This window comes from Oncorhynchus mykiss, chromosome 21, assembly GCF_057628025.1.
Source record: "Oncorhynchus mykiss isolate SJ-2025 chromosome 21, ASM5762802v1, whole genome shotgun sequence".
Taxonomy (NCBI): Eukaryota; Metazoa; Chordata; class Actinopteri; order Salmoniformes; family Salmonidae; genus Oncorhynchus; species Oncorhynchus mykiss.
Window position 1 is genome coordinate 29,041,072 of NC_143042.1, and position 26,887 is coordinate 29,067,958.

The 26,887-nt window shown below is 39.9% G+C and overlaps 1 protein-coding gene across 7 annotated transcripts in view; it reads left to right on the forward strand.

Annotated features, from left to right (window-relative positions):
- LOC110500322 (sodium/potassium/calcium exchanger 2) overlaps window positions 1–22,783 on the forward strand; it is a 187,759-nt gene extending 164,976 nt beyond the window's left edge. For all 7 annotated transcript variants that reach the window (XM_021577626.3, XM_021577627.3, XM_090214347.1 and 4 more), the window contains 6 exons: window positions 2,646–2,744; window positions 7,686–7,771; window positions 15,275–15,409; window positions 15,736–15,825; window positions 16,941–17,107; window positions 18,405–22,783. In XM_021577626.3, coding sequence (XP_021433301.1) covers window positions 2,646–2,744; window positions 7,686–7,771; window positions 15,275–15,409; window positions 15,736–15,825; window positions 16,941–17,107; window positions 18,405–18,654 — 827 coding nt within the window. In that variant the 3' untranslated portion in view covers window positions 18,655–22,783. The remainder of the gene's footprint in view (window positions 1–2,645; window positions 2,745–7,685; window positions 7,772–15,274; window positions 15,410–15,735; window positions 15,826–16,940; window positions 17,108–18,404) is intronic.
- The last annotated feature ends 4,104 nt before the right edge of the window (window positions 22,784–26,887 follow it).

Sequence of the window (26,887 nt, forward strand, 5' to 3'; positions counted from 1 at the left end):
CTAACACAACGTGCCATTGGAACACAGGAGTGATGTTTGCTGATAATGGGCCTCTGTACTTCTATGTAGATTTTCCATTAAAAAATCTGCCGTTTCCAGCTCCAGTAGTCATTTACAACATTAGCCATGTCTACACTGTATTTCTGATCAATTTGATGTTATTTTGATGGACAAAAAAATTGCTTTTGGACAAAAACAAGTACATTTCTATGTGACCCAAAACTTTTGAAAAGTAGTGTATATTTTATATTTGAGATTCATTAAATAGCCACCCTTTACCTTGATGACAGCTTTGCACACTCTTGGCATTTTGTCAACCAGCTTCACCAGCTTCATGCTTTTCCAACAGTCTTGAAGGAGTTCCCAAGTATGCTGAGCACTTGTTGGCTGCTTTTCCTTCACTCTGCGGTCCGACTCATACTAAACCATCTAAATTGGGTTGAGGTTGGGTGATTGTGGAGGCCAGGTCATCTGATGCAGCACTCCATCACGCTCCTTCCTGGCAAAACAGCCCTTACTCAGCCTGGAGGTGTGTTGGGTCATTGTCCTGTTGAAAAACTAAGTCCCTCTAAGCCCAAACAAGATGGGATGTCGTGTTGCCTACAGAATGCTGTGGTAGCCATGCTGGTTAAGTGTTCCTTGAATTCTACATAAATCACAGACAGCAAAGCACCCCCACACCATAACACCTCCTCCTCCATGCTTTACGGTGGGAAATACACATGCGGAGATCATCCGTTCACCCACACCACGTCTCACAAAGACATGGCGGTTGGAATCAAAAATATCAAATTTGGACTCATCAGACCAAAGGACAAATTTCCACCCGTCTAATGTCGATTGGTCATGTTTCTTGACCCAAGCAAGTCTCTTCTTATTGGTGTCCTTTAGTGGTGGTTTATTTGCAACAATTAGACCATGAAGGCCTGATTCACAGTCTCCTCTGAAAAGTTGATGTTGAGATGTGTCTGTTACTTGAACTCTGAAGCATTTATTTGGGCTGCTATTTCTGAGGCTAGTAACTCAAATTAACTTATCCTCTGCAGGAGAGGTAACTCTGGGTCTTCCATTCCTGTGGCGGTCCTCATGACAGCCAGTTTCATCATAACTCTTGATGGTTTTTGCGACTGCACTTGAAGAAATGTTAATGTCTTTATTAAAGTAATGATGGACTGTCATTTATCTTTGCTTATTTGAGCTGTTCTTGCCATAATATGGACTTATGTATACCCCCATACCTTGTCACAACACAACTGATTGGCTCAAAAGCATTAAAAAGGAAAGAAATTGCACAAATTAACTTTTAACAAGGCACACCTGTTAATTGAAATGCATTCCAGGTGACTACCTCATTAAGCTGGTTGAGAGACTGCCAAGAGTGTGCAAAGTTGTCATCAAGGCAAAGGGTGGCGATTTGAAGAATCTCAAATATAAAATATATTTTGATTTGTTTAACACTTTCTTGGTTACTACATGATTCCATATTTGTTATTTCATAGGTTTGATGTCTTCACTATTATTCTACAATGTAGAAAATAGTAAAAAAAATCTAGAAAAACTCTTGAATGAGCAGGTGTTCTAAAACTTTTGACCGGTAGTGTAAGCTAGCCACCAATTTAAAACAGATAATGTTGGTTACCATCTTTATTAAATTGTCCAATATGATCTGATCTACATCCTTATTATTTAAAGTAGTAAAGTAAGGACATTTTGACCTCTATGTTGAATGTCATTATTTTTGCATTCTGTTTATGCCATTACTGTCTTTTGTATTACAATATTTTGGTACGTTGTATGTGAATACGGTGACAAGAAGAGGTTACTAATGATCATAGATGGACCTCATCAAGACACATTTATTAAGAATTTGCCTGGTGCAAAGTTGGCAGTCGGCAACCCCGAAAGAATATCTTGCGGCAGCTACTATAAGTTCTGAGGGGAGCTGTATGAGAAAATATATTAAAACGAGGAGCGGAAGAAGGGCGATAGCTCCACCCCCCTTGCTCTTCAAGTTTCTCTAAAGTCTATGGGTAAAAATTTTAAAGATGCTCACACATGCTAAATCGTCATTTGTACAACTAATCAGTGACGAAAAACCATCCCACTGGAACAACTGTTGCTCGTTTATTGTTGCATCCCACAGTCTTTTGACACACATTACGATACCATATGTTACATAGTCTGTCCACGAAAAATTAGTAACAAAATGTTTTTTCTGAAATGGATATCATCAAGTGCAATATCTTAATCAGTCTCTTAAATTGTATGTAACTGTTTTGTTCTATCTTTTAGACTAAATGCTATGCCTCCAGAAAATAAAAGTGTACAAATTTAGGTTCAACTAACGTAAAGGCTTAGTAGACCTGGTCATAGATTGGGTGTGACCGATTATGCTTCATAAAGTGTTCTCTCCCACTGGCATGCATCTAGGACATTGCTGGGTCATTAGTACATTATATGACATTGACTTCAAACTGTAATTTGAATAGTGATATGAAAACTTGCTTCTGTTTTCCTTTGAACTTAGATAGGTCTGGAACCATGAGAAAGGCAGAGGAGCCCTGAGTCCAGGCAATGGACCTGTGAAGGTGACACAGGGCTTTACGTCCCCTACTGTAGTTAACTCCCTGATGGTTATGTTGCAGGACAATTCAGAGAAAAGGCATCCATCCTTCATAAGATTGCCAAAAAGAAATGCCAAGTAGAGGACAGCGAGAAGGCTAATGGAGTAGCCAGCCGATCAGGTGAGTGGTCTCTACTCCGGGGGGGGGGGGGGGGGGGGGGGTCTAGTGTACTCCCATGTGTTAACACAAGTGAATGATATCAGAAACGCACACAAGTTGAAGAGTGATCTCTTCAAATATTTGTATGTTTAGAAGTTGGCTAAACAGACAGCAGTTGGCTAAACATTTGTATGTTTGGCAGTTGGCTAAACATTTAAATATATCCATTCAATGCTCTATATTGTTTTGAAACCATGTAATTGTTAGATATTTGTTATTATATAACAGGTTCGGAAAAATCTACTATCTGATGAAATGCAGGTCGAAGCTATTCAATAATCTCCAATAACCACACAGGCAGAGATCATCACTATTTGGCCATGTTACAAAGTACAGAAGTTCCAAACAGTCATTATGCCTGTCCTTACTAGCATGCCCATCTAGTGATTACCACTCTGTCGAAGGCGTGCCAGTTGTAACTTGATACATCCAATCTCAATATGCCAACTCCAGGCTCTGACGAAAACAAAAAACATGGTGAACATTTTGCCATGCTCTGTGTCTGTAACCACCAACTTCAGTTTAATGTATCTTAAATTAACAGACTAATCTAACATTCCTACACCCTACTCGCATAACCCCTGATGCTGGATTGCTACCACCTTGAGGTTTTGCCTGCTCTCCTGCATTTTCTAAAACAGCTCACTAGCTTTTGAGAAACGCAAATACCATTGCCATTGTTTTGTTCGCATATGTACAAATATACATTTTTGTACACAGTCATGGGTTACTTGATACAAATATGTTGTCTTCATTTGACCAGTTTCTCACAGCAAGAAAATAATCCAGCAGCAACAGGAAATGTGAATTATTATGTGAATTACAATTAATGGACATTTTTGTAGGGGTTAATACAGTTGTTCTTCCTTTAACAGTTGTGTCATACTTCAGCACAGCTTACAGGCTGCCGCAGAATTCTATGGCGCGTTATTTAATTGTCAGCCATTGTTACCATTAATGCTAGTTAGTGCAAGTTTGACCACCAGATGGCATCTTTGAGAAGCATTTGGATAACCTTCAAAACTGGCTGTACTAGAGAATTTTAAAGCTTTTTTGTAAGAACATAGTATATGGGATTGATTTTAAGAAATTTTGCTTAATTAATTTGATTAATATTATGGTGTTTCTATTCCAAGAAAAACAAAAAACAAAACCCTCAGGATTTCTGTGAGGATGGAATGGAAAATATGGCACTGTTCAACGTGACGGTCGGGAGTAGGCTACAGTACTAAGAGCATAACATTTCCACACCCTAATTGTAGTCTAACCCATACCCAAACAGAGATACAGTGAAAATAGACATCTCATTGATTTATCAAGACCAGTCCCCATGCTTGTCCCAGAGCAGCGTGAAACGGTGCTGAAATAGTTGACCATACGTGGGTAGTCTATTGCTTCAAGTCCTATTGCTTCTAACTTCAATATGCTTTTTAAATAAATAACACCTAAACCACTTTAACCTCTCTAGGTTACGTGGGACGCTAGCGTCCCTTCTGGCCAACATCCAGTGAGGTTGCAGAGCGCCAAATTCAATTACAGAAATGCTCATTATAAAAATTCAGAAAACAAAACATATTTTACATAGGTTGAAAGATTAACTTCTTGATAAACCAACCACAGTGTCATATTTATAAAATGCTTTTCGGAGAAAGCATACCCAGCCCAGAACCTAGCCCAGTTGACAAATTATTACAAACAGTAACCAGCCAAGCAGAAGCGTTACAAAACTCAGAAATAGAGATAAAATTAATCCCTTAACTTTGATGATCTTCATATGGTGTTAATCAGAAGACATTCATTTACTCAATAAATGTTCCTTTTGTTCGATGAAGTCTCTTTATATCCAAAAACCTCCGTTTTGTTAGCACGTTTTCTTCAGTAATCCACAGGCTCAAACTCAGTCAAAACAATCAGACAAAAAATCCAAATAGTTTCCGTAAAGTTCATAGAAACATGTCAAACGATGTTTATATTCAATCCTCAGGTTGTGTTTTAGCCTAAATGATCTATAATATTTCAACTGGACAATAACGTCGTCAATATCAAAGGTAAACAAGAAATGCAGATGCGCCTGAAAAAACTCTGCAACACGTTAGGGTCCACTCGTTCAGACTGGTCTTACTCCCTCATTTATAACAATTACAAGCCTGAAACAATTTCTAAAGACTGACATCTAGTGGAAGGCAAATGGAGTCCTAAGTTAATCGATACTGTAATGGCATTGAATAGAAAACTACAAAACCACAAAAAAACGACTTCCTGAATGGATTTTTCTCAGGTTTTCGCCTGCTAAATCAGTTCAGTTATACTCACAGACACTATTTTAACAGTTTTTGAAACTTTAGAGTGTTTTCTATCCATATCTACCAGTTATATGCATATCATATATTCTGCGCCCGAGTAGCAGGCCGTTGAATTTGGGCATGCTTTTCATCCAAAATTACAAATGCTGCCCCCTACCCTAGAAAGGTTAAACAGCACATTACTCAACACTAGTGATACTCATGTCGCCTACGCTAGGCCTCCAGTATATCAGAAAATATTTTTTCTTGCCGATGCAAATTTACATTTAAATAAATATATATAAATTGACCCAATTTAGTAACTTTAAATATTACTATTATATATTTTATACATACAAATTATACCCATCCACAAAAAAAACATTTTGTGTTAGAGGAAACACCATACACCTGGTAACCGTGTCAGCGTGCATGCGCCTGGCCCGCCACAGGAGTCCCTACAGCACGATGGGACAAGGACATCCCGGTCGTCCAAACCCTTCCCTAACTCGGACGATGCTGGGCCAATTGTGTGTCGCCTCATTGGTCTCCCGGTCGTGGCCGGCATGGGACTCGAACTAGCATCTGTAGCAACGCAGTTTGCACTGTGATGCAGTGTCTTAGACTGCTGCGAATCTCAGGAGGCGCCATCCACAAAGTTTTTTATGCTTATCAACTACCTTGTACAAAATGTTTTGTTAGGTCAAATCTGATCTGTGAGAATATCTAAGGGGCTTTTATATAATTCTAAATGAATTGATAATAATTGTGCGGCACCCTATGGTACTCCCAATCACAGTCAGATGTGATACAGCCTGGATTTGAACCAGGGACTGTAGTGATCCCTCTTGCACAGAGTTGCAGTGCCGTAGACCACTGTGCCACTCAGGAACCATGATCAATATATATTGTGCTGCTAATAGCCCATCCTAGAAACGTTGTTTGCAGAATTCACAGCCTGCTGTGCTTGTGGAAAACAGGGTTAATAATAATAATACTTTCTTCCTTCCACTTGTTAAAGGTTCCAATTGATAATAGTTTTTTTACAGAACAAATAATACAACTAATATTGTGGTTAAACTCAAATATACTCATTATATTTGAGTTTAACCACAATATTTGTTGTATTATTTGTTCTGTCTTTTCTGGTGGATTAAACTGTCATTGTAACCAACTTTCTATGACCTGTTTATAAACTAATGATATTTTGGAGATGATTTCATTTTCAAATAACCTAAAGTGAGCGTGTAAAAGGCCATTCTTGAACATGGGGTGGCCCACTCCTCCATACAGACCTTCTCCAGATCCTTCAGGTTTCGGGGCTGTCTCTGGGCAATATGGACTTTCAGCTCCCTCCAATGATTTTAAATTGGGTTCAGGTCTGGAGACTGGCTAGGCCACTCCAGGACCTTGAGATGCTTCTTACGGAGACACTCCTTAGTTGCCCTGGCTGTGTGTTTCGGGTCGTTGTCATGCTGGAAGACCCAGCCACGACCCATCTTCAATATTCTTACTGAGTCTAGGAGGTTGTTGGCCAAGATCTCGCGATACATGGCCCCATCCATCCTCCCCTCAATACGGTGCAGTCGTCCTGTCCCCAAAGACAGGAAAAGAAACAAAGAAAAGCATCCCCAAAGAATGATGTTTCCACCTCCATGCTTCATGGTTGGGATGGTGTTCTTGAGGTTGTACTCATCCTTCTTCCTCCAAACATGGCGAGTGGAGTTTAGACCAAAAAACTCTATTTTTGTCTCATCAGACCACATGACCTTCTCCCATTCCTCCTCTGGATCCTCCAGATGGCCATCAGCAAACTTCAGACGGGCCTGGACATGCGCTGGCTTGAGCAGGGGGACCTTGCCTGCGCTGCAGGATTTTAATCCATGACGGTGTAGTGTGTTACTAATGGTTTTCTTTGAGACTGTGGTCCCAGCTCTCTTCAGGTCATTGACCAGGTCCTGTCGTGTAGCTCTGGGTTGATCCCTCACCTTCCTCATGATCATTGATGCCCCAAGAGGTGAGATCTTGCATGGAGCCCAGACCGAGGGTGATTGACCGTCATCTTGAACTTCTTCCATTTTCTAATAATTGCACCAATAGTTGTTGCCTTCTCACCAAGCTGCTTGCCTATTTTCCTGTAGCCCATCCCAGCCTTGTGCAGGTCTACAATTTAACCCTAATGTCCTTACACAGCTCTCTGGTCTTGGCCATTGTGGAGAGGTTGGAGTCTGTTTGATTGAGTGTGTGGACAGGTATCTCTTATACAGGTAACGAGTTCACACAGGTGCAGTTAATACAGGTAATGAGTGGAGAACAGGAGGGCTTCTTAAAGCAAAACTAACAGGTCTGTGAGAGCCAGAATTCTTACTGGTTGGTAGGTGATCAAATACTTATGTCATGCAATAAAATGCAAATTAATTACTTAAAAATCATACAATGTGATTTTCTGGACTTTTTTCTGTCTCTCACAGTTGAAGTGTACCTATGATAAAAATTACAGACCTCTACATGCGTTGTAAGTAGGAAAACCTGCAAAATCGGCAGTGTATCAAATACTTGTTCTCCCCACTGTATACCACAATTACATTAATTGCTCTCCATGTTTTCTCTTTTATTGCAGATAAAAATCTTCCAAACAGCTCAAATGTTGAGGTGGAAGTCACACCACCAATGAATGGCACTACAGGACAAGAAGGGGAAGCTCTGGTAAGAAACCAATTTTAGGGGCACACACACACACACACAAACCCCCATAGACCCGACCGCAAACAAGTGGGCACACAACTCAATAATTCCCATACCTCCCACTTGTGCACATAGTTACTAAGGTACTGGTCAGATACAGTAGAACCTTGACGATATTAACCTTAGAGTTATGTAATGCCGAACCTGAACAATAATTAAATGGAAAAAAACAGTATTACTGCAGGTTACAGACTAACTTAAATGTTGCTTTCATGTGAAGCATAAAAAGACTCTTCAGATAGGGTCTTCACTCACATGCTGCTTGCTCATATCACGGATTCCCCCGGTACTGCTGCTCATTCCGTGCACCAGTTCCCGGAGGTCTACTTCACCGGCCTCTAGCCGTCCCTGCACTGTCTCAATACACACACCTGATTCAAATTCCCTCGATTAGTAATTGTATATAATGTGCCCTCTGTTCACCATTGTCTTGTCGGTTATTGTTCCCATGTCTGTTGGTCTGTGAGTACCTGTGCGTTGTTTTTTCGGCTTTCGTGCAGCGTGTATTGTGCACTTGTTATTACGGGTCTCGCCCCGTGTAGTGTCTTGCAGGTATATATTAGGTTTAACCTCGCTCTTTTGTTTGGGTTACCTCCCTGTGTTTTTGTACACGTGTTTGTTTTGGGCTTCATCCCCGTGCCTTTTCATGGCATGTTGTATATTTTGGGTGGAATATTATGAATTCCTGCGCCTGTCTCCAATCATTAAAATGTAATGTTTAAGCACAGATTAAGCCCACTTTAAGCACTTTGGAAAAAAGTGTCTGCTAAATGGAGTGCCTGGACACAGCCCTTAACCGTGGTATATTGGCCATATACAGTATCACAAACTGCAGATGTGCATTATTGCTTTTATAAACTGGTTACCAATGTAATTAGAGCAATAACAATAAATGTTTTGTCATACCTGTGGTATACAGTCTGATATACCATTGCTGTCAGCCAATCAGCATTCAGGGCTTGAACCACACAGTTTATAATATATATCATCCCCAAAGACTAGAAGTGGAAACCAAAAAAATGGCATCAGAATATATTGGTTCGCCTGATTATAGCACGGTTGTGGACGCCATGCTATTGATAACAATTCAATCATCTGGATGTGGAGAGGGAGGAAGAGAATAGCCCTTTTGTTTTACTGCTGTTTCATCGCCAAGGTTACAAGCAAGTCTCTTGTCAGCGCCAACGGTCATGGCAGATTAAGCAGCCTGAGCTGTCATCAGGTCCATCTTCTATAGTGCTCCAACCCGCTTAATATGCCACGTAGGTACTTCATCTTGAACTTTTTTACATTTCAAACCCAACGAATGAACCTTTGTCTCATTAGAACAGGATATCATACCCCTACGTTTGAAAACAATCCTGTTTTTTTGCATACATCATTGTCCAGAGCCAGGGACAGACTTGGCTGACAGCAATAGTCCTTAGTGTGTTCTACATTGATTGGCGTGTGAGGACCTGTTCTCCAGCAGTCCCAAAGGGGGTCCTGGTCCACCTCTTTAATTGGATACAAGGGAATCTGAGACTACTTTCCACTCTCAAAAGGGTGTGTTTGTGCTCTTTCCTTATTTTAAAATTATGGTACCATAACTGCTTTAATGTTGCTGGACCCCAGGAAGAGGCAGCAGCTAATTGGGATCCTTAATAAATACTTAATTCATGATAGATGTTTTTATATACCAGCTACAGTCATAAATGTCACCTTTTAACTGGTTGATAAAAAAAATATCTATAACTTTTACATTCAGTTTATTTCCGATTACAATATTCCGAGAGTGCAGGAGTCTGGTCTAGTGGTAGCGCTGCCGACACCAGATCACATATCCCCTTGGCGATGTACGTACAAATTTAGTCTCACCCCTTCCCACACTATAAAAGTAATTAGTTCTGCTAATTAACATTTTTTTGTGAAAACCTGTTGCCTAGAACCAGTCAAGTAACCCAACTCAAAGTATTGCAGTGTTCAATACTTAAAGTAATATAGTGACATCACCACCAATTTGGTTATCTTTTTAAGTTGTAAATACTTAGCAGTTTTGTGTTTACACTAAATTGCATTATGTACTCAACTATAACAATTGAAGTTTATTAATATTTATTCTCGGGAACATAAAAATGTAGGGTCCCATTTCCTTAATTAATACCAATTAAGTACCTTACAGTTGATTGTTTTAAATGGTAAATAAACTAGCTTTTTAGCAAAGAGCAATTTCTCAAGCAAGAATATTGAGATGACTGTCTGTGGGAGGGGAAAACAGAAAACTAGCTGTTATTGGCAGAAAGGTTTGGGACTTTGTCTATAAACTCATTTACTAAAACAGGCAAATTGCAGGGTCTCTTTTCAAACAGCTCTTACACTAAAAGAGCATTATCAACATTTTCACGGTATTATATAAAACAGGCAAATCACGTTTGACTGCACTGGGCCTTTAAATTATTATTTTTTTCAAGCGTTACTAGTTCTGATTAGTAATTTTTAGTGGTCATGTCTTAATTTTTAACATTCTTTTATGGATTTGACAATTTGTCATTTTAACCCACCTTGGTAAGCATTGTTGAGCACAATGATAATTTCTCTAGGAATAGTTGGAGGTAGAGCTGTAAGCATTGCAGGATGCTGCAATAGCCTTTGTCATTTAGAGCGGAGTGACCTTGGTGGGAATGGCTTGTCTGAGTTGTCTCATTATTGAACGTCAATTTACCCTGGTTTTAATCTGTTCATCGTGATCCTTTACACCTCATAGTACAAACTGCTTAATACTATTTTAGAAATATTTTAAAAATCCTACAACATTGTTTAAAAGTATCATATAGTCCCAAAAACATGTATTACCCACAATCCTTTCAAAAACGGAGCAAAATAGCACTATTCATAACTTAAAAACATAATTCTTTATCAGCACAACACAAATAAACCAAGTGTTTTTTACTCAAATAGCAATGTCTGACTACTCCTTTATTTTAAGTAAAACATAAAAGAATCAAGTAAAAACAACTTATTTAATAAATGTTAGATTGACTTTAAAATATTAAATAATCATAACTTGCAACATCTCAATAACTTTAGATTAGCAGAGCACAAATAGTTATATTTACTCAATAACCTAACATTTGCTAATAGTAATGAAAAACATTAAGTGATAAGAAATCTTTTTGACATCCGATTTACCACTTTTATGATTTGAGTTCTACTGACCATTGGAGATGTTTGAGTAGCCACTACTCAATGTCTTTAATGGGTTAGGCAGTGTCACGATCGTCATATTGAGGACACCAAAGCGCGGTGTGAATACATACTTTTAATTGTAGACAAAAAAAAAGTACACTAAACAAACTAACCATACGACCGCTATAGCAACTGAGTGCTAACATGCAACATCACATAGACAATAACCCACGAAATACCCAAAGAAGATGGCTGCCTAAATATGGTTCCCAATCAGAGACAACGATAAACAGCTGCCTCTAATTGAGAACCAATCTAGGCAACCATAGACATACATTAACACCTAGATGGTAAACAACCCCATAAACCTACAAAACCCCTAGACAGTACTAAAACGCATACATCACCCATGTCACACCCTGACCTAACCAAAATATATAAAGAAAACAAAGAATACTCAGGTCAGGGCGTGACAGGCAGTTACTTTTATGATACATATGTCTACTGCTCTACATGTAGGTCTATCTATCTCCCTCTCTCATTTCTTACTGTCCTGTGAAATAAATGATTAAAAAAATACAATCTGTTGTAACACACTCTGTTTCACAGAAACATGGCTCTCTCGGGATACATTGTCTGAGTCGGTCCAGCCATCTGGATTCTCAGTTCATTGCGCCAACATGAATAAACATCTCTCTGGGAAGAAGAAGGGCGGGAGTCTATGTTACATGATTAACGACTCATGGTGTAATTGTAATAGCATACAGGAACTCATCCTTTTGTTCACCCGAACTCGAGTACCTTACAATCAGTATTATCTCCCAATAAAAAATTATTTGGTTATGGTCACAGCCGTGTTTCTCCCCCTCAAGCCGATACCATGACGGCGCTGAAGGAACTTCACTGGACTTTTTGCAAACTGGAAACCATATGTCCTGAGGCTGCATTTATTGTAGCTGGGGATTTCAACAAAGCAAATTTGAGGAAAAGGCCACATAAATTCTATCAGCATATCAACTGTAGTACTCACACTGGAAAAACACTCAACCATTGTTACTCCAACTTCCGGGATGCATACAAGGCCCACTCCCGCCCTCCTTTTGACAAATCTGACCACGACTCCATTTTGCTCCTCCCTTCCTATAGGCAGAAACTCAATCAGGAAGTACCCATGCTAAGGACTATTCAACGCTGGTCTGACCAATTAGAATCAATGATTCAAGATTGTTTTGATCACACGGGCTGGGATATGTTCCGGGTAGCTTCCGAGAATAATATTGACGTGTATACTGAGACGGTTACTGAGTTTATCAATAAATATATAGGAGATGTTGTACCCACTGTGACTATTAAAACCTACCCTAATCAGAAACCGTGGATAGATGGCAGCATTTTGCGTAAAACTGAATGCGTGAACCACCGCATTTAACGGCAAGGTGACTGGGAATACAGCAGAATACAAACAGAGAGGGCAATCAGACAGGCAAAACGTCAGTATAGAGACAAAGTGGAGTCGCAATTCAATGGCTCAGACAAAAGACATATGTGGCGGGGTCTACAGACAATCACACACCACAAAAGGAAAGTCAGCCATGTGTCGGACACCAACATTTTGCTTACGGATAAGCTAAGCACATTCTTTGCCTGCTTTGCGGATAACACAGTGCCACAGACACGGCCAGCTACCAAGGATTGTGGGCTCTCCTTCTCCGTGGCCGACGTGAGTAAGACATTTAAACGTGTCAACCCTCGCAAGGCTACCAGCCCAGAGGGCATCCCTATCCCTAGCTGGCTGGTGTGTTTACGAACATATTCAATATCTCCATATCCATGTCTGCTGTCCCCACATGCTTCAAGATGGTCACCATTGTTCCTGTACCCAAGAAGGCCAAGGTAACGGAACTAAATTACTATCGCCCCGTAGCAGTCACTTCTGTCATCATGAAGTGCTTTGAGAGGCTAGTCAAGGACATATCACCTCCACCTTACCTGTCACCCTAGACCCACGTCAATTGGCTTGCTGCCCCAATAGGTCCTCAGACGATGCAATTGCCATCACGATGCAATCGCCATCACACTGGATCCTATCCCATCTGGACAAGAGGAATACCTATGTAAGAAGGCTGTTAATTGTCTATAGCTCAGCATTCAACACCATAGTACCCTCCAAGCTCATCATTAAGCTCGAGCCCCTGGGTCTGAACACCGCCCTGTGCAACTGGATCCTGGACTTCCTGATGGGCCGCCCCCAGGTGGTGAAGGTAGGAAACAACATCTCCGCTTCGCTGATCCTCAACACTGGGGCCCCACAAGGGTGCGTGCTTAGCCCCCTCCTGTACTCCCTGTTCACCCATTACTGCATGGCCATGCGCACTTGCAACTCAATCATAAAGTTTGCAGACGACACAACAGTAGTAGGCTTGATTACCAATAATGACGAGCCTACAGGAAGGAGGTGAGGGCTCTGGGAGTGTGGTGTCAGGAAAATAACCTCTCACTCAACGTAAACAAAACAAAGGAGATGATTGTGGACTTCAGGAAACAGCAGAGGGAGCACCCCCCATCTACATCGATGGGACAGCAGTAGAGAAGGTGGAAAGTTTTAAGTTTGAGAGCTTCTTGTCGGGCTGTATCACCGCCTGGTACGGCAACTGCACCGCCCACAACTGTAGGGCTCTCCAGAGGGTAGTGTGATCTGTACAACGCATCACCGGGGGCAAACTACCTGCTCTCCAGGACACCTACAGCACCCGATGTCACAGGAAGGCCAAAAAGATAATCAAGGACAACAACCACCCGAGCCACTGCCTGTTCACCCCGCTATCATCCAGAAGGTGCATCAAAGCTGGGACCAGAGAGACTGAAAAAACAGGTTATATCTCAAGGCCATCAGACTGTTAAATAGCCTTCACTGCTGCTGCCTATATACTGTACACAGACTTGAAATCATTGGCCATCCATATATTTATATATTGTTAATTACATTCCTTTACTTATATTTGTGTGTATTAGGTATTTGTTGTGAAATTGTTAGATATTGCTGCACTGTCGGAACTAGAAGCACAAGCATTTCCCTTCACCCGCAATGACATCTGCTAAACATGTGTATATGACCAATAAAATGTATTTAATTTGTATGACTATGTCCTTTAACTCCAATTTGCTGATGAAAGTTGTACAATAAAATACTAAAATCACATACCCAGATAGGGAAGTTAGCTCAAATTAATGCATTGATAATGTTATATATTATGTATAATTTACAGTATATCATGACATTATACATTTTTTTTACTATGTGATCAGCTTAAATGCAGACTACATCTTGCTCTCTCGGGTCTGTTCTGGTGGACTTTCAATACAATCACTTATTGCGAACTTTGTAAAAATGTCTAGTTAGCTGCAGTACAAAATCAATGACCTATCAAAGTCAAAACTATAATTTCATATTTGGAAATTAATCCAACACGCTCTACACGTCTGGAATCCCTTTTGCAAGTACCGCAAGTACACAGTACATTTTCTGCTCCACCTTTGTTGGTGTAGGCTAGATGTTGTCAAGATCTGTGCAGATGCACCTGCAGATGAGCCGAAAATACCTAACTCGTCATTGCTCAGGTTCTTAAGCTTCTTCCGCGTGTTTTAGGGAGAGGAAAATGTCTTCAATATTGTGACAATAATGCAATATATCAGGTAACTGGGTCTGGAATTTTGGCCAGAAGAGGCCTGCTTGGATTAATGTCATGTGGTGAGACAGATTTCTGTGTTAAAGTGAGCCACTGCCTACTTATCTTTAGAAGTTGAGGTATCTCACTTGTTTGGCATTCTGATGACCACACTGAAGGTGCAGCAGTCCAGACATTTGATCGTGTGCCATGTATGAGCACCTGATGAGTAGAGTGTCAGGCTCATCCAGGCTTGGAGCAAACCACTGTCATCAAACACCCCTCTCTCAAGGTCACAGAGAGTGAGGGAATGCCAACCAACTCTATAATCATTTCCGAAGGCCTTAGTTGTCATTATTATTTATTATCATCATCATAGTATTCATATTTTTTTTTCCCCAGAAAGGCCTGGCTGACCCTGACTGCACCACAATTTGAGCACAGATCTCCCAATTTCTCCAAACCAATTTCACATTTAACTGTACCAATACTGCAGGTTTCTCTTTTCTTTGAATTTATTGCATTATTCCGACGCACCTGCAACGAGAACTCAGATGTACAAGTGCTGTATTTAATTTTGAAACTGTATCGATACAGAAAGCCTCTCTTTTCCACACTTGCTCTCTTTTCTTAGGCTGAGGATGAGGAGGAAGAGGACCAGCCTCTGAGCCTGTCCTGGCCAGATACCATGCGCAAGCGTTTCACCTACCTCATCATCATGCCCATCGTCTTCCCTCTGTGGCTAACACTGCCTGATGTCAGGAAACCAGTAAGTTATTCCCCTCCATTTCTATCTCTTACTGTTCCAGTTTGTCAGATAGAGAAATAGCCCCAAATGGAACCCTATTCCCTATATAGTGCTCTACACACTATGGGCCCTGCTCAAAAGTAGTATAGGGAATAGGGTGCATTTGGGACACAGGCATAGAAAGACTCATGTTTGGTATGAATTGTATCTGTCTATACTTATTTAGCTATAACTGGTCAATAATAAGTGTGATGTGTTGTTTGCTTTAGATACCTGTAGAACAATAATGTTCATTTGTCATTTACGCCTTTAGAGTAACCATAGCCTTTTCCTCCTTTGTCTAACAGACTGCAAAGAAGTTCTTTCCCATCTCATTTCTGGGTTCTATCTGTTGGATTGCTGGATTCTCCTACTTAATGGTGTGGTGGGCTCACCAGGTACGTGGGGTGCACTGGGGGCTAAATTAATTGAACCATTAAGGGTTTTTCACACTACTGAGCCAAGCTGTACTGAGCTGGCCTAGTTTTGCATCCACCATAGTTGCTGAAAAATTTGAGATTAGAACAGTACTATACTGAACAAAGATATAAACGCAACATGTTGGTTTTATGAGCTGAAATAAAAGATCCCAGAAATGTTCCATTCGCAAAAAAAGCTTATTTCTTTCAAATGATAAAAAAGAAACAAATATTCTCCATCCACCTGACAGGTATGGCATATCGAGAAGCTGATTAAACAGCATGATCATTACACAGGTACACCTTTGTCACACAACACAATGCCACAAATGTCTCAAGTTGAGGGAGTGTGCAAATGGCATGCTGACTGCAGGAATGCCCACCAGAGCTGTTGAAAGATGATTGAATGTTCATTTCTCTACCATAAGGCGCCTCCAACGTCATTTTAGAGAATTCGGCAGTACGTCCAACCAGACTAAAAACCGCAGACCACATGTAACCATGCCAGCCCTCCACATCCGTCTTCTTTACCTACGGGATCGTCTGAGACCAGCCACCTAGACAACTGGCATTATTTCTGTCTGTAATAAAGCCTTTTTGTGGAGGAAAAACTAACTGTGCACCCCTGCCCAGTCCATAGATTAGATTATTTCAATTGACTGATTTCCTTATATGAACTTAAATTCAGTAAAATCTTGAAATTGTTGCATTTATATTTTTGTCCAGTATACATTTAGTGAAATCATGTTTCCTTTTGTAAAGATGCTAAACCACCTCACACAGACCAGAACACAAGCATGTTCACAAGCAAGTGACAGGACGTAAAGGTAGTTAGAAAAGGAGAGGGATATTCAGATGGTTAGAACACTGTGATATTGTTATCAGCAGCCTTCCGCTTTTTGGCCTGTGTAACTACACCTCTCAATCAAAGCTAGACCACATTAAATAGTCAGAGTTCATGAATACAGGGATTTCAGCAGAATATGAAAAAAGAAAACCCCAAAATATGTCAAAGTATAGCTGTTTAATTCCTTAAACCTCACCTCCACTTAAAATATTTATTTACCCCATTTTTTTCTGTTTACTCTTTACAGGTTGGAGAGACCATTGGGATTACAGAAGAGATTATGGGCTTGACTATATTAGCAGCTGGTACCTCCATCCCTGACCTAATCACCAGTGTCATTGTTGCACGGAAGGGGCTGGGGGATATGGCCGTGTCCAGCTCTGTGGGCTCCAACATCTTTGACATCACTGTTGGGTACGCTTTTGTCATCAGTACTGTATTCACTCTAATTTCTAATTACCGTAAAATTGCAATTAATAGCAAGGGTATTTATTTGCTTAAATCACTGATCACTGGGTCTGTACCCACTAAATAGTTTACTGTTTTTGTGCTTGCCAGTTAGCTAGCAGTTCTCAGCGGCTACCAGTTTCTTACTGGCAATAAAAACGTATGATTGCCATCATTTTTTTTGTCATTACTGAATTATTTAACGTAACAAATCAAACATTAAACCTTGTAAACAATTCATGGTAATTTATGGTAACCTTGTAAACAATTCATCAAGAACTGGCGTTTATTTGAAACAGCTGTTTATTTGCTGAAATGAACGCTGTTGCCTGACTATTAAAAAGATACCAACGGATATTTGAGACACTGCCTTTAATTTAAAGATGCACTATGCAAAATGTTGAATAGTTCGCCTAATTTCAATTTATGTGACAAAACAAGCAAGTCTTGTGTAGAGAATAATTGTTCCATCTAAACCGCTGTGAAATATATTTTCCATAACCAAAAATCTTGTATTTTCAGCTGTTTCAAGCTGGTGTACAAAACCGAAAGTAAAAGACGCAAAAATGTCATTTTTGCACGGAAATCATATAAATAGTGCACATAGAACAGATATACCGTTCTTAGACTTGCTTTCAATGACAATGACATATTTATCTCACATTTCTATGTGAATTTGGTTGGGTTGCCCAAAAAGTTACTTTTTGCAGCTTTAAATTTTACAGTACTAATTTATTTTAATATATGTTCCTTTCACATTTTGAACATTGTTTATTATTAGATGATTCTTATTAGCATTTTTGCAGTGCTGGGGTATGTTTTTACATATTACATAGTAACAGTCTTACAGTATTACTTTGTTTTTATCCTATAAGTAGCTTTCGGTTTCATTGGGATTAATTAAAACCACACTTCACATAATTTTGATAACAATTATTACCAGATTTATGATAAATGCTTGGTAGACACCAGATACTTTATAATAGGATGTAAAAGTTAATTGAACTTAATTGAACTGTTGTATTCTCGAATTTATTCATTTGAATAAGGTTTGCCCATCGGTGGTGACATGGAAGTTCCCACTGTGGACATTTTGCCAAGGGACTTTATTCATTACAACCCAGAGGCGTCCATTCTCAGGTCTAAACTGAACAATAGCTATTATCTAGATTTATTACACAGATGTATGTGATGCTGAAAGATAAACGTTAAGTATGGCTGAAGACCATGTAACACGTGTGTCTGTTTATTTTGTGTGTTTCAGCCTGCCGTTCCCATGGCTCCTATGGTCCATTATCAACAACATGCGGCCTGTGGCGGTGAGCTCTAACGGGCTGTTCTGCGCCATTGTGCTGCTCTTTCTCATGCTCATCTTCGTCATCATCTCGATTGCTGCCTGCAAGTGGCGGATGAGCAAGCTGCTGGGCTTCATCATGTTCGTGCTCTACTTAGTTTTCCTGGTGGTCAGCGTTATGCTGGAAGACAAGATCATCGCCTGCCCTATATCCATCTGAGACCCCTCCACTCCTGCCACAAAATGTTCACTCCTTCTACAGGATACAAGAAGCATGGGGATGGGATAGAGGAAATACACAAAAAAATACTTTCAGAATAAGGGCGCGTGATTAGGCTCGGCTGATTCACTGGACGGCTAGACCTGAGCGGAAGTAGATCATATTAATAATAATAATAATCATCATCATCATCATCATCATCATAATGATAATAATAATAGTAACAATACAAAATAATATTATTATTTTGGGGCGGGTGGTTGGGGGTTGTAGATGGCCGGGGATGTAGTTTTTTGGGATGGGGGGTGTATTAGCCAGGTAGAGGAGCAACTATGCCGTCTTATGCATGTCACTTGTTTTACTCAGTGGACTACTCAGTGGAATACTCAGTAGATTGAGGAGGCTGAAGGAAGTACACAAGAGACTTCTGACAAAGCTGTGGTGGCTGAGCCTGGCATGAAACACCAGAGGTGCAACAATAATGCTTTCTGCTTCAGGACAGATTGTGAGAAACCTTTTTGAATAAAACTTTGGATGACACTCTTTAGCTGGTTTCACTGACTGACCGGATGACTTCACTCGACTTGTCACTCCAGTGTTTGTTGTATAGTGAGTTTGATGATGATGAAGGGATGTTGCTGATACTCCACACAATGTGTGGATTCACACAAGACTAAAATATGGTTTGGAGCCATGATTATCTCCTCTCTTGTGTACTTAGTGACAGAGCATCAAAATACGAAGCAGTCCAAGCAGTTTTGAATGCAGAGCTGGAGATAGGAACTGATTTTGGCAAATGTATCTTTTGCTTTGTCCAAAAGACTAAAGTTCAAATATTCCATCTCCCCTTCTGGATGTCATTGCTCAACATGTCTGTTCAGAAGATTCATGTATTATTTTTGGATCGACACTATAGCTCTAATTACTAAAATAGTAGTAGCCCAGTTGTACTGTAGCAGTAACATGTACTCTAGGTGTTGGATCTTGCCTCTTCCTGGGTCCTGATAGGCCTACTTATGATCTTATCCACTTCTCCACCCGCCATTGGACATAAGAGTTCATATTGTACAGAGCTTGCCATGCTTCACACACCAATTGGAAATGTAAACTCTACTGGAAATGTTTAACTTGAAACCCAATTCAATCAATTGCAGATAAATGAAAAAACATAACATAATTGACTCAATGTTTAAGCTGGAATATAAGGACAGATGTGGTTGCACATCAATATACAAAGACTACAGATACGATTAAAAATTGAGATAAGCGAATGAAACTGATACTTTTGTATGAATAATTTTTTCTGATCTCAATTTGGAATAACGCCAAGAGATTGGGGTTGTGTCCATTTTCAAACATTTAACAACTCTGACACACAGGTGTAAAAATTCAGAGTAAAACCACAGGGTAGTTTAAAAAAAATCTGCACTTGATTATATTGGCCTTATCTGCAGCCTCTCAAAATATATATTAGCTTCCAATATTCTTCACTCTGAATAAACAAAGCATGTGTAGACTCCGATAGGACACTCATAACCAATATGTAAAGTCAAAATACGGTAGTAGATAAGATAACTGGCACTTGATGTTTGAAATAGTCATAAAATGCTATACTTAGATTAGTGAATGTTTAGCACACTCTTGAAATTAAGACTTTAATATGCAGGCTCCTAGAGAAGTTTAGAGGAGCAGTATAATGCATGACACATTTTCTTGTTATACCTGCCAGAATAATCACTACCCAAAAAATTATGAATTCTCAAATATTTAGCATTTCAATATTTCTTTGACGCAAGAGTGTTTGGCTTCTATGTACAAAACTACAACAATATGTATGGTTAATGTCTATCAACCTTGTGCAATTTATTTTCAATTGAAGGGTGCTTTTGTCTGCATGTGGGAAGTCTGTATACTCTGCCATGTAAAAATGGACATTTGATTAACAAAAAGTTATACAGTAATAACAAATGAATGGAGGTTACCAGTATTTTGCAGCAAATGGAAACTTATTATAGAAATCTATAATTATCTATATAGTCAGCAAATCTCATGCAGTCATTTTCACAGTCACCCATAAACTACAGTACATGGAACATTGACATCACAAAACTAACAGCAATATACTGTATACTGTATGTCAGGGTTGGGGTCAATTCTGATTTAAAAAAATGTTTTAAAGGAGAGTGGAATTCCATTATCCATAAGTATCTTCTGAATCTTTATTTAGAAATTGAAGAATTAGATAGGGAACACAGGCAAGGAGGAGGGAAGTCAGCAAGGTTAAGGGGGGAGGGGGGGGGGGTTAAATCAGTGACCGTCAGGATTGTACATGTGTGCTTTCTGCTTTCTGCGAGTATTACCATTGGACCACACAGTCCAATTCAATTCCAGAATTGTATTGGCCACACCCCACAGGAAGAAGAATTTGAATTGAATTAAGTGGAATTGAATTGAATAAAATTCTATGAAATTCAAATGGAAATGTAATTTAATTAAATCCAGAAATTCAGAATCGGCCCAAACCCTGGTATGTGTCATTAATAATTGCATTTCCATCCATTTGACTGCTGTACTTGTCGTGACATCTATCGTGACCTCTATACCTATACATTTAAAAACGATTTCTCCTGAAATCCTCCAAAATGTGTGGCTCACTTTCAGACATCTAAACTGGCCAGACACACCTGCATTACCTCAGTTCTCTCTCTGTATATTAGCAAGAATTGACTGTAAAATATGAATAACTAAATAATGTGAATGTATGAGGAAAAGTGCATGTGAGGAATTTGGGCTGGTTACCCATGGGCGGCACACATGAAGTGGAATTATGTACTGTACGTTAACCTTATGCATAACGCAAAAATAAGAAAATACGTAGAAAATACATGTAAATAGAAAATATGCCTTTATAAGATTCCTTACTTGAACCAATCTAGAACAAAACTCCTTGGTTCAGGTTTGTATTGTGTTAAAAAATAGTATTTAATGTTTCAGTGGTAAGAAAACTTTTATCTTTCAGAATATTGATATAGTAAGCTTGTTCTCATATTATCATAGTATTTTTTTTTAAACAATCAAATATGAAGTCACCCTCAACACTTCAAGGATTCAGTAATATCATGATTGATTGGTTGGATACTTCACCTGTGTGTACACCACGTTTGTGTATTGTTTTGCTAGTATAAAAAATTAGGGCTTTAGATACCACATTGCCTCCTGATATTTATTTGTCTATTACCACTACTATTTATACCACTACTATTACCACTATTTTTTTTCCTTTTACCTCTACCTGTCTTTAAAGTGTAGGTGCAAAAGTCAAGGGGCAGATTGGGCTGTCACTGCCAAGGAACCATTTCTTCTTCCCTGCACGCATGCACACACATGAAAACACAAGTTAGAAAGCTAAGACATAAGTTGTGAGCATCCCCTCATTCACATTTAGATAACAAGATAACAGATGTTTTCCACACACACCTTTTTTTAAATCTTCGCTATATAGTGCCCATTGCCTTATCCTGTAGTACGATCCAGAGAAAAGGAGAACTGTGTTTGTGTGGCTAAAATACAGTACATGAATGTGTCAGGCATATTCTGTCATTGAATCCCTCCTACCCACACTCTCATTAGTCTTACCTCACCAAACCACTTGTTCTTAACCTTTTTCTCTTAGGTAGGGGTTGATTTCTTGAGATCAAACTTCCCCAACCTTAGTGAAACTGCCATTTCATAGTGCACTTGTACTTTTCATTCAGCCTCACTTTTCCAGATTCCCTCGGTGACATTTATGTCTGGTGTCGAAGGTACTGTCAAATAATATCCTATGAGCAGAGGCACTGTTTCCAAAGTTACATGGTATATTGTGTGCAAGCAAGAATGCAAAAAATGCAAAAACAACCAGTTTAGCATGTGAGACTGACATTGATTGCAGATTATAGGGTGAGTCAAACACTAATACACATTTTTAACTGTAAATGTTTTTATTTTATTGGTGTTAATGTAAGATTTATTTAAGGTGTACATATATACAGACAATTAACCATATAATCTAGATGTGTAAAACCACTATGTAAAATTACTGTAAAACACAAAGTATCTAATACAATGAATAAAGGTAACAAGGAAATTATTCAAACTTGAACTTTTGTTTTATTTTCCATTATGTTAAAGCTGCAGTCTGGGATTAGAAAAACAACAGAACTGCCACCCTGCCACTTGTTTTGGTAAACAGCTGAGGGATAGGGCTGCAGAAATATAACCACTCAAAGTTCATAAATGGGTCCCTAGAGATGGTCTGGCGGTTAAGGCATACGGCATACGGCATATGACAGATCCCCCTGCGCATCCCGGAGCATGTGACAAAGTCAATGGTACAAAGCCAAAGATATTGATCTGTTTTAAGCAATCAATCTTATGTCATCGTGATGACTATAAATCAAATCAAATGTATTTATATAGCCCTTCGTACATCAGCTGATATCTCAAAGTGCTGTACAGAAACCCAGCCTCAAACCCCAAACAGCAAGCAATGCAGGTGTAGAAGCCCGGTGGCTAGGAAAAACTCCCTAGAAAGGCCAAAACCTAAGAAGAAACCTATAGAGGAACCAGGCTATGTGGGGTGGCCAGTCCTCTTCTGGCTGTGCCAGGTGGAGATTATAACAGAACATGGCCAAGATGTTCAAATATTCATAAATGACCAGCATGGTCCAATAATAATAAGGCAGAACAGTTGAAACTGGAGCAGCAGCATGGCCAGGTGGACTGGGGACAGCAAGGAGTCATCATGTCAGGTAGTCCTGAGCCCATAGTCCTAGGGCTCAGGTCCTCAGAGAGAGAGAGAAAGAAAGAGAGAAAGAGAGAATTAGAGAGAGCACACTTAAATTCACACAGGACACCGAATAGGACAGGAGAAGTACTCCAGATATAACAAACTGACCCTAGCCCCCCGACACATAAACTACTGCAGCATAAATACTGGAGGCTGAGACAGGAGGGGTTTCAGGAGACACTTTGGCCCCATCCGAGGACACAGGGCCTTCCCACAGGAAGGATATAACCCCACCCACTTTGCCAAAGCACAGCCCCCACACCACTAGAAGGATATCTTCAACCACCAATTTACCATCCTGAGACAAGGCTGAGTATAGCCCACAAAGATCTCCGCCACGGCACAACCCAAAGGGGGGACGCCAACCCAGACAGAATGATCACATCAGTGACTCAACCCACTCAGGTGACGCATCCCTCCCAGGGACGGTATGAGAGATCCCCAGTAAGCCAGTGACTCAGCCCGTGTAATTGGGTTAGAGACAGAGAATACCAGTGGAAAGAGGGGAACCGGCCAGGCAGAGACAGCAAGGGCGGTTCGTTGCTCCAGAGCCTTTCCGTTCACCTTCCCACTCCTGGGCCAGACTACACTCAATCATATGACCCACTGAAGAGATGAGTCTTCAGTAAAGACTTAAAGGCTGAGACCGAGTTTGCGTCTCTGACATGGGTAGGCAGACCGTTCCATAAAAATGGAGCTCTATAGGAGAAAGCCCTGCCTCCAGCTGTTTGTTTAGAAATTCTAGGGACAATTAGGAGGCCTGCGTCTTGTGACCGTAACGTACGTGTAGGTATGTACGGCAGGACCAAATCAGAGAGATAGGTAGGAGCAAGCCCATGTAATGCTTTGTAGGTTAGCAGTAAAACCTTGAAATCAGCCCTTGCTTTGACAGGAAGCCAGTGTAGGGAGGCTAGCACTGGAGTAATATGATCAAATTTTTTGGTTCTAGTCAGGATTCTAGCAGCCGTGTTTAGCACTAACGGAAGTTTATTTAGTGCTTTATCCGGGTAGCCGGAAAGTAGATTATTGCAGTAGTCTAACCTAGAAGTGACAAAAGCATGGATTAATTTTTCTGCATCATTTTTGGACAGAAAGTTTATGATATTTGTTACGTAGATGGAAACTAAACTACTTTTAAACTAACATCACCAATCTGAGGTAAAAGGATGTGTAACTCCACTTAATGTTATTGAATTTATTTTATTTTGGGGAACAGACATATACAACAAAATGTACAATGTGGACCCAGAGGATATCACTTAAAAGCATTAATTACAGTGCCTTGCGAAAGTATTCGGCCCCCTTGAACTTTGCGACCTTTTGCCACATTTCAGGCTTCAAACATAAATATATAAAACTGTATTTTTTTTGTGAAGAATCAACAACAAGTGGGACACAATCATGAAGTGGAACGACATTTATTGGATATTTCAAACTTTTTTAACAAATCAAAAACTGAAAAATTGGGCGTGCAAAATTATTCAGCCCCTTTACTTTCAGTGCAGCAAACTCTCTCCAGAAGTTCAGTGAGGATCTCTGAATGATCCAATGTTGACCTAAATGACTAATGATGATAAATACAATCCACCTGTGTGTAATCAAGTCTCCGTATAAATGCACCATCACTGTGATAGTCTCAGAGGTCCGTTAAAAGCGCAGAGAGCATCATGAAGAACAAGGAACACACCAGGCAGGTCCGAGATACTGTTGTGAAGAAGTTTAAAGCCGGATTTGGATACAAAAAGATTTCCCAAGCTTTAAACATCCCAAGGAGCACTGTGCAAGCGATAATATTGAAATGGAAGGAGTATCAGACCACTGCAAATCTACCAAGACCTGGCCGTCCCTCTAAACTTTCAGCTCATACAAGGAGAAGACTGATCAGAGATGCAGCCAAGAGGCCCATGATCACTCTGGATGAACTGCAGAGATCTACAGCTGAGGTGGGAGACTCTGTCCATAGGACAACAATCAGTCGTAAAGTCGTATACAAATCTGGCCTTTATGGAAGAGTGGCAAGAAGAAAGCCATTTCTTAAAGATATCCATAAAAAGTGTTGTTTAAAGTTTGCCACAAGCCACCTGGGAGACACACCAAACATGTGGAAGAAGGTGCTCTGGTCAGATGAAACCAAAATTGAACTTTTTGGCAACAATGCAAAACGTTATGTTTGGCGTAAAAGCAACACAGCTGAACACACCATCCCCACTGTCAAACATGGTGGTGGCAGCATCATGGTTTGGGCCTGCTTTTCTTCAGCAGGGACAGGGAAGATGGTTAAAATTGATGGGAAGATGGATGGAGCCAAATACAGGACCATTCTGGAAGAAAACCTGATGGATTCTGCAAAAGACCTGAGACTGGGACGGAGATTTGTCTTCCAACAAGACAATGATCCAAAACATAAAGCAAAATCTACAATGGAATGGTTCAAAAATAAACATATCCAGGTGTTAGAATGGCAAAGTCAAAGTCCAGACCTGAATCCAATCGAGAATCTGTGGAAAGAACTGAAAACTGCTGTTGACAAATGCTCTCCATCCAACCTCAATGAGCTCGAGCTGTTTTGCAAGGAGGAATGGGAAAACATTTTAGTCTCTCGATGTGCAAAACTGATAGAGACATACCCCAAGCGACTTACAGCTGTAATCGCAGCAAAAGGTGGCGCTACAAAGTATTAACTTAAGGGGGCTGAATAATTTTGCACGCCCAATTTTTCAGTTTTTGAATTGTTAAAAAAGTTTGAAATATCCAATAAATGTCGTTCCACTTCATGATTGTGTCCCACTTGTTGTTGATTCTTCACAAAAAAATACAGTTTTATATCTTTATGTTTGAAGCCTGAAATGTGGCAAAAGGTCGCAAAGTTCAAGGGGGCCGAATACTTTCGCAAGGCACTGTAAATCACTTGTTTCCAAAGTGGTCCTCTATGGTAAAAACAATAACACAATACAGTGGCAAGAAAAAGTAAGTGAACCCTTAGGAACTATCTGTATTTCTGCATAAATTGGTCACACAATTTGATCTGATCTTCATCTAAGTCACAACAACAAACAAACACAGTCCGCTTCAACTAATAACACACACATTATTGTAATTTTCTTGTCTAAATTGAATACATCATTTTAACATTCACAGTGTAGGTTGGAAAAAGTATGTGAACCCCTAGGCTAATGACTTCTCCAAAAGCTAATTGGAGTGAGGAGTCAGCTAACCTGGAGTACAATCATTGAGATGAGATTGGAGATGTTGGTTAGAGCTGCCCGGCCCTATAAAAAAACACTCACAAAATTTTTGTTTGCTATTCACAAGAAGTATTGCCTGATGTGAACCATGCCTCGAACAAAAGAGATCTCAGAAGACCCAAGATTAAGAATTGTTGACTTGCATAAAGCTGGAAAGGGA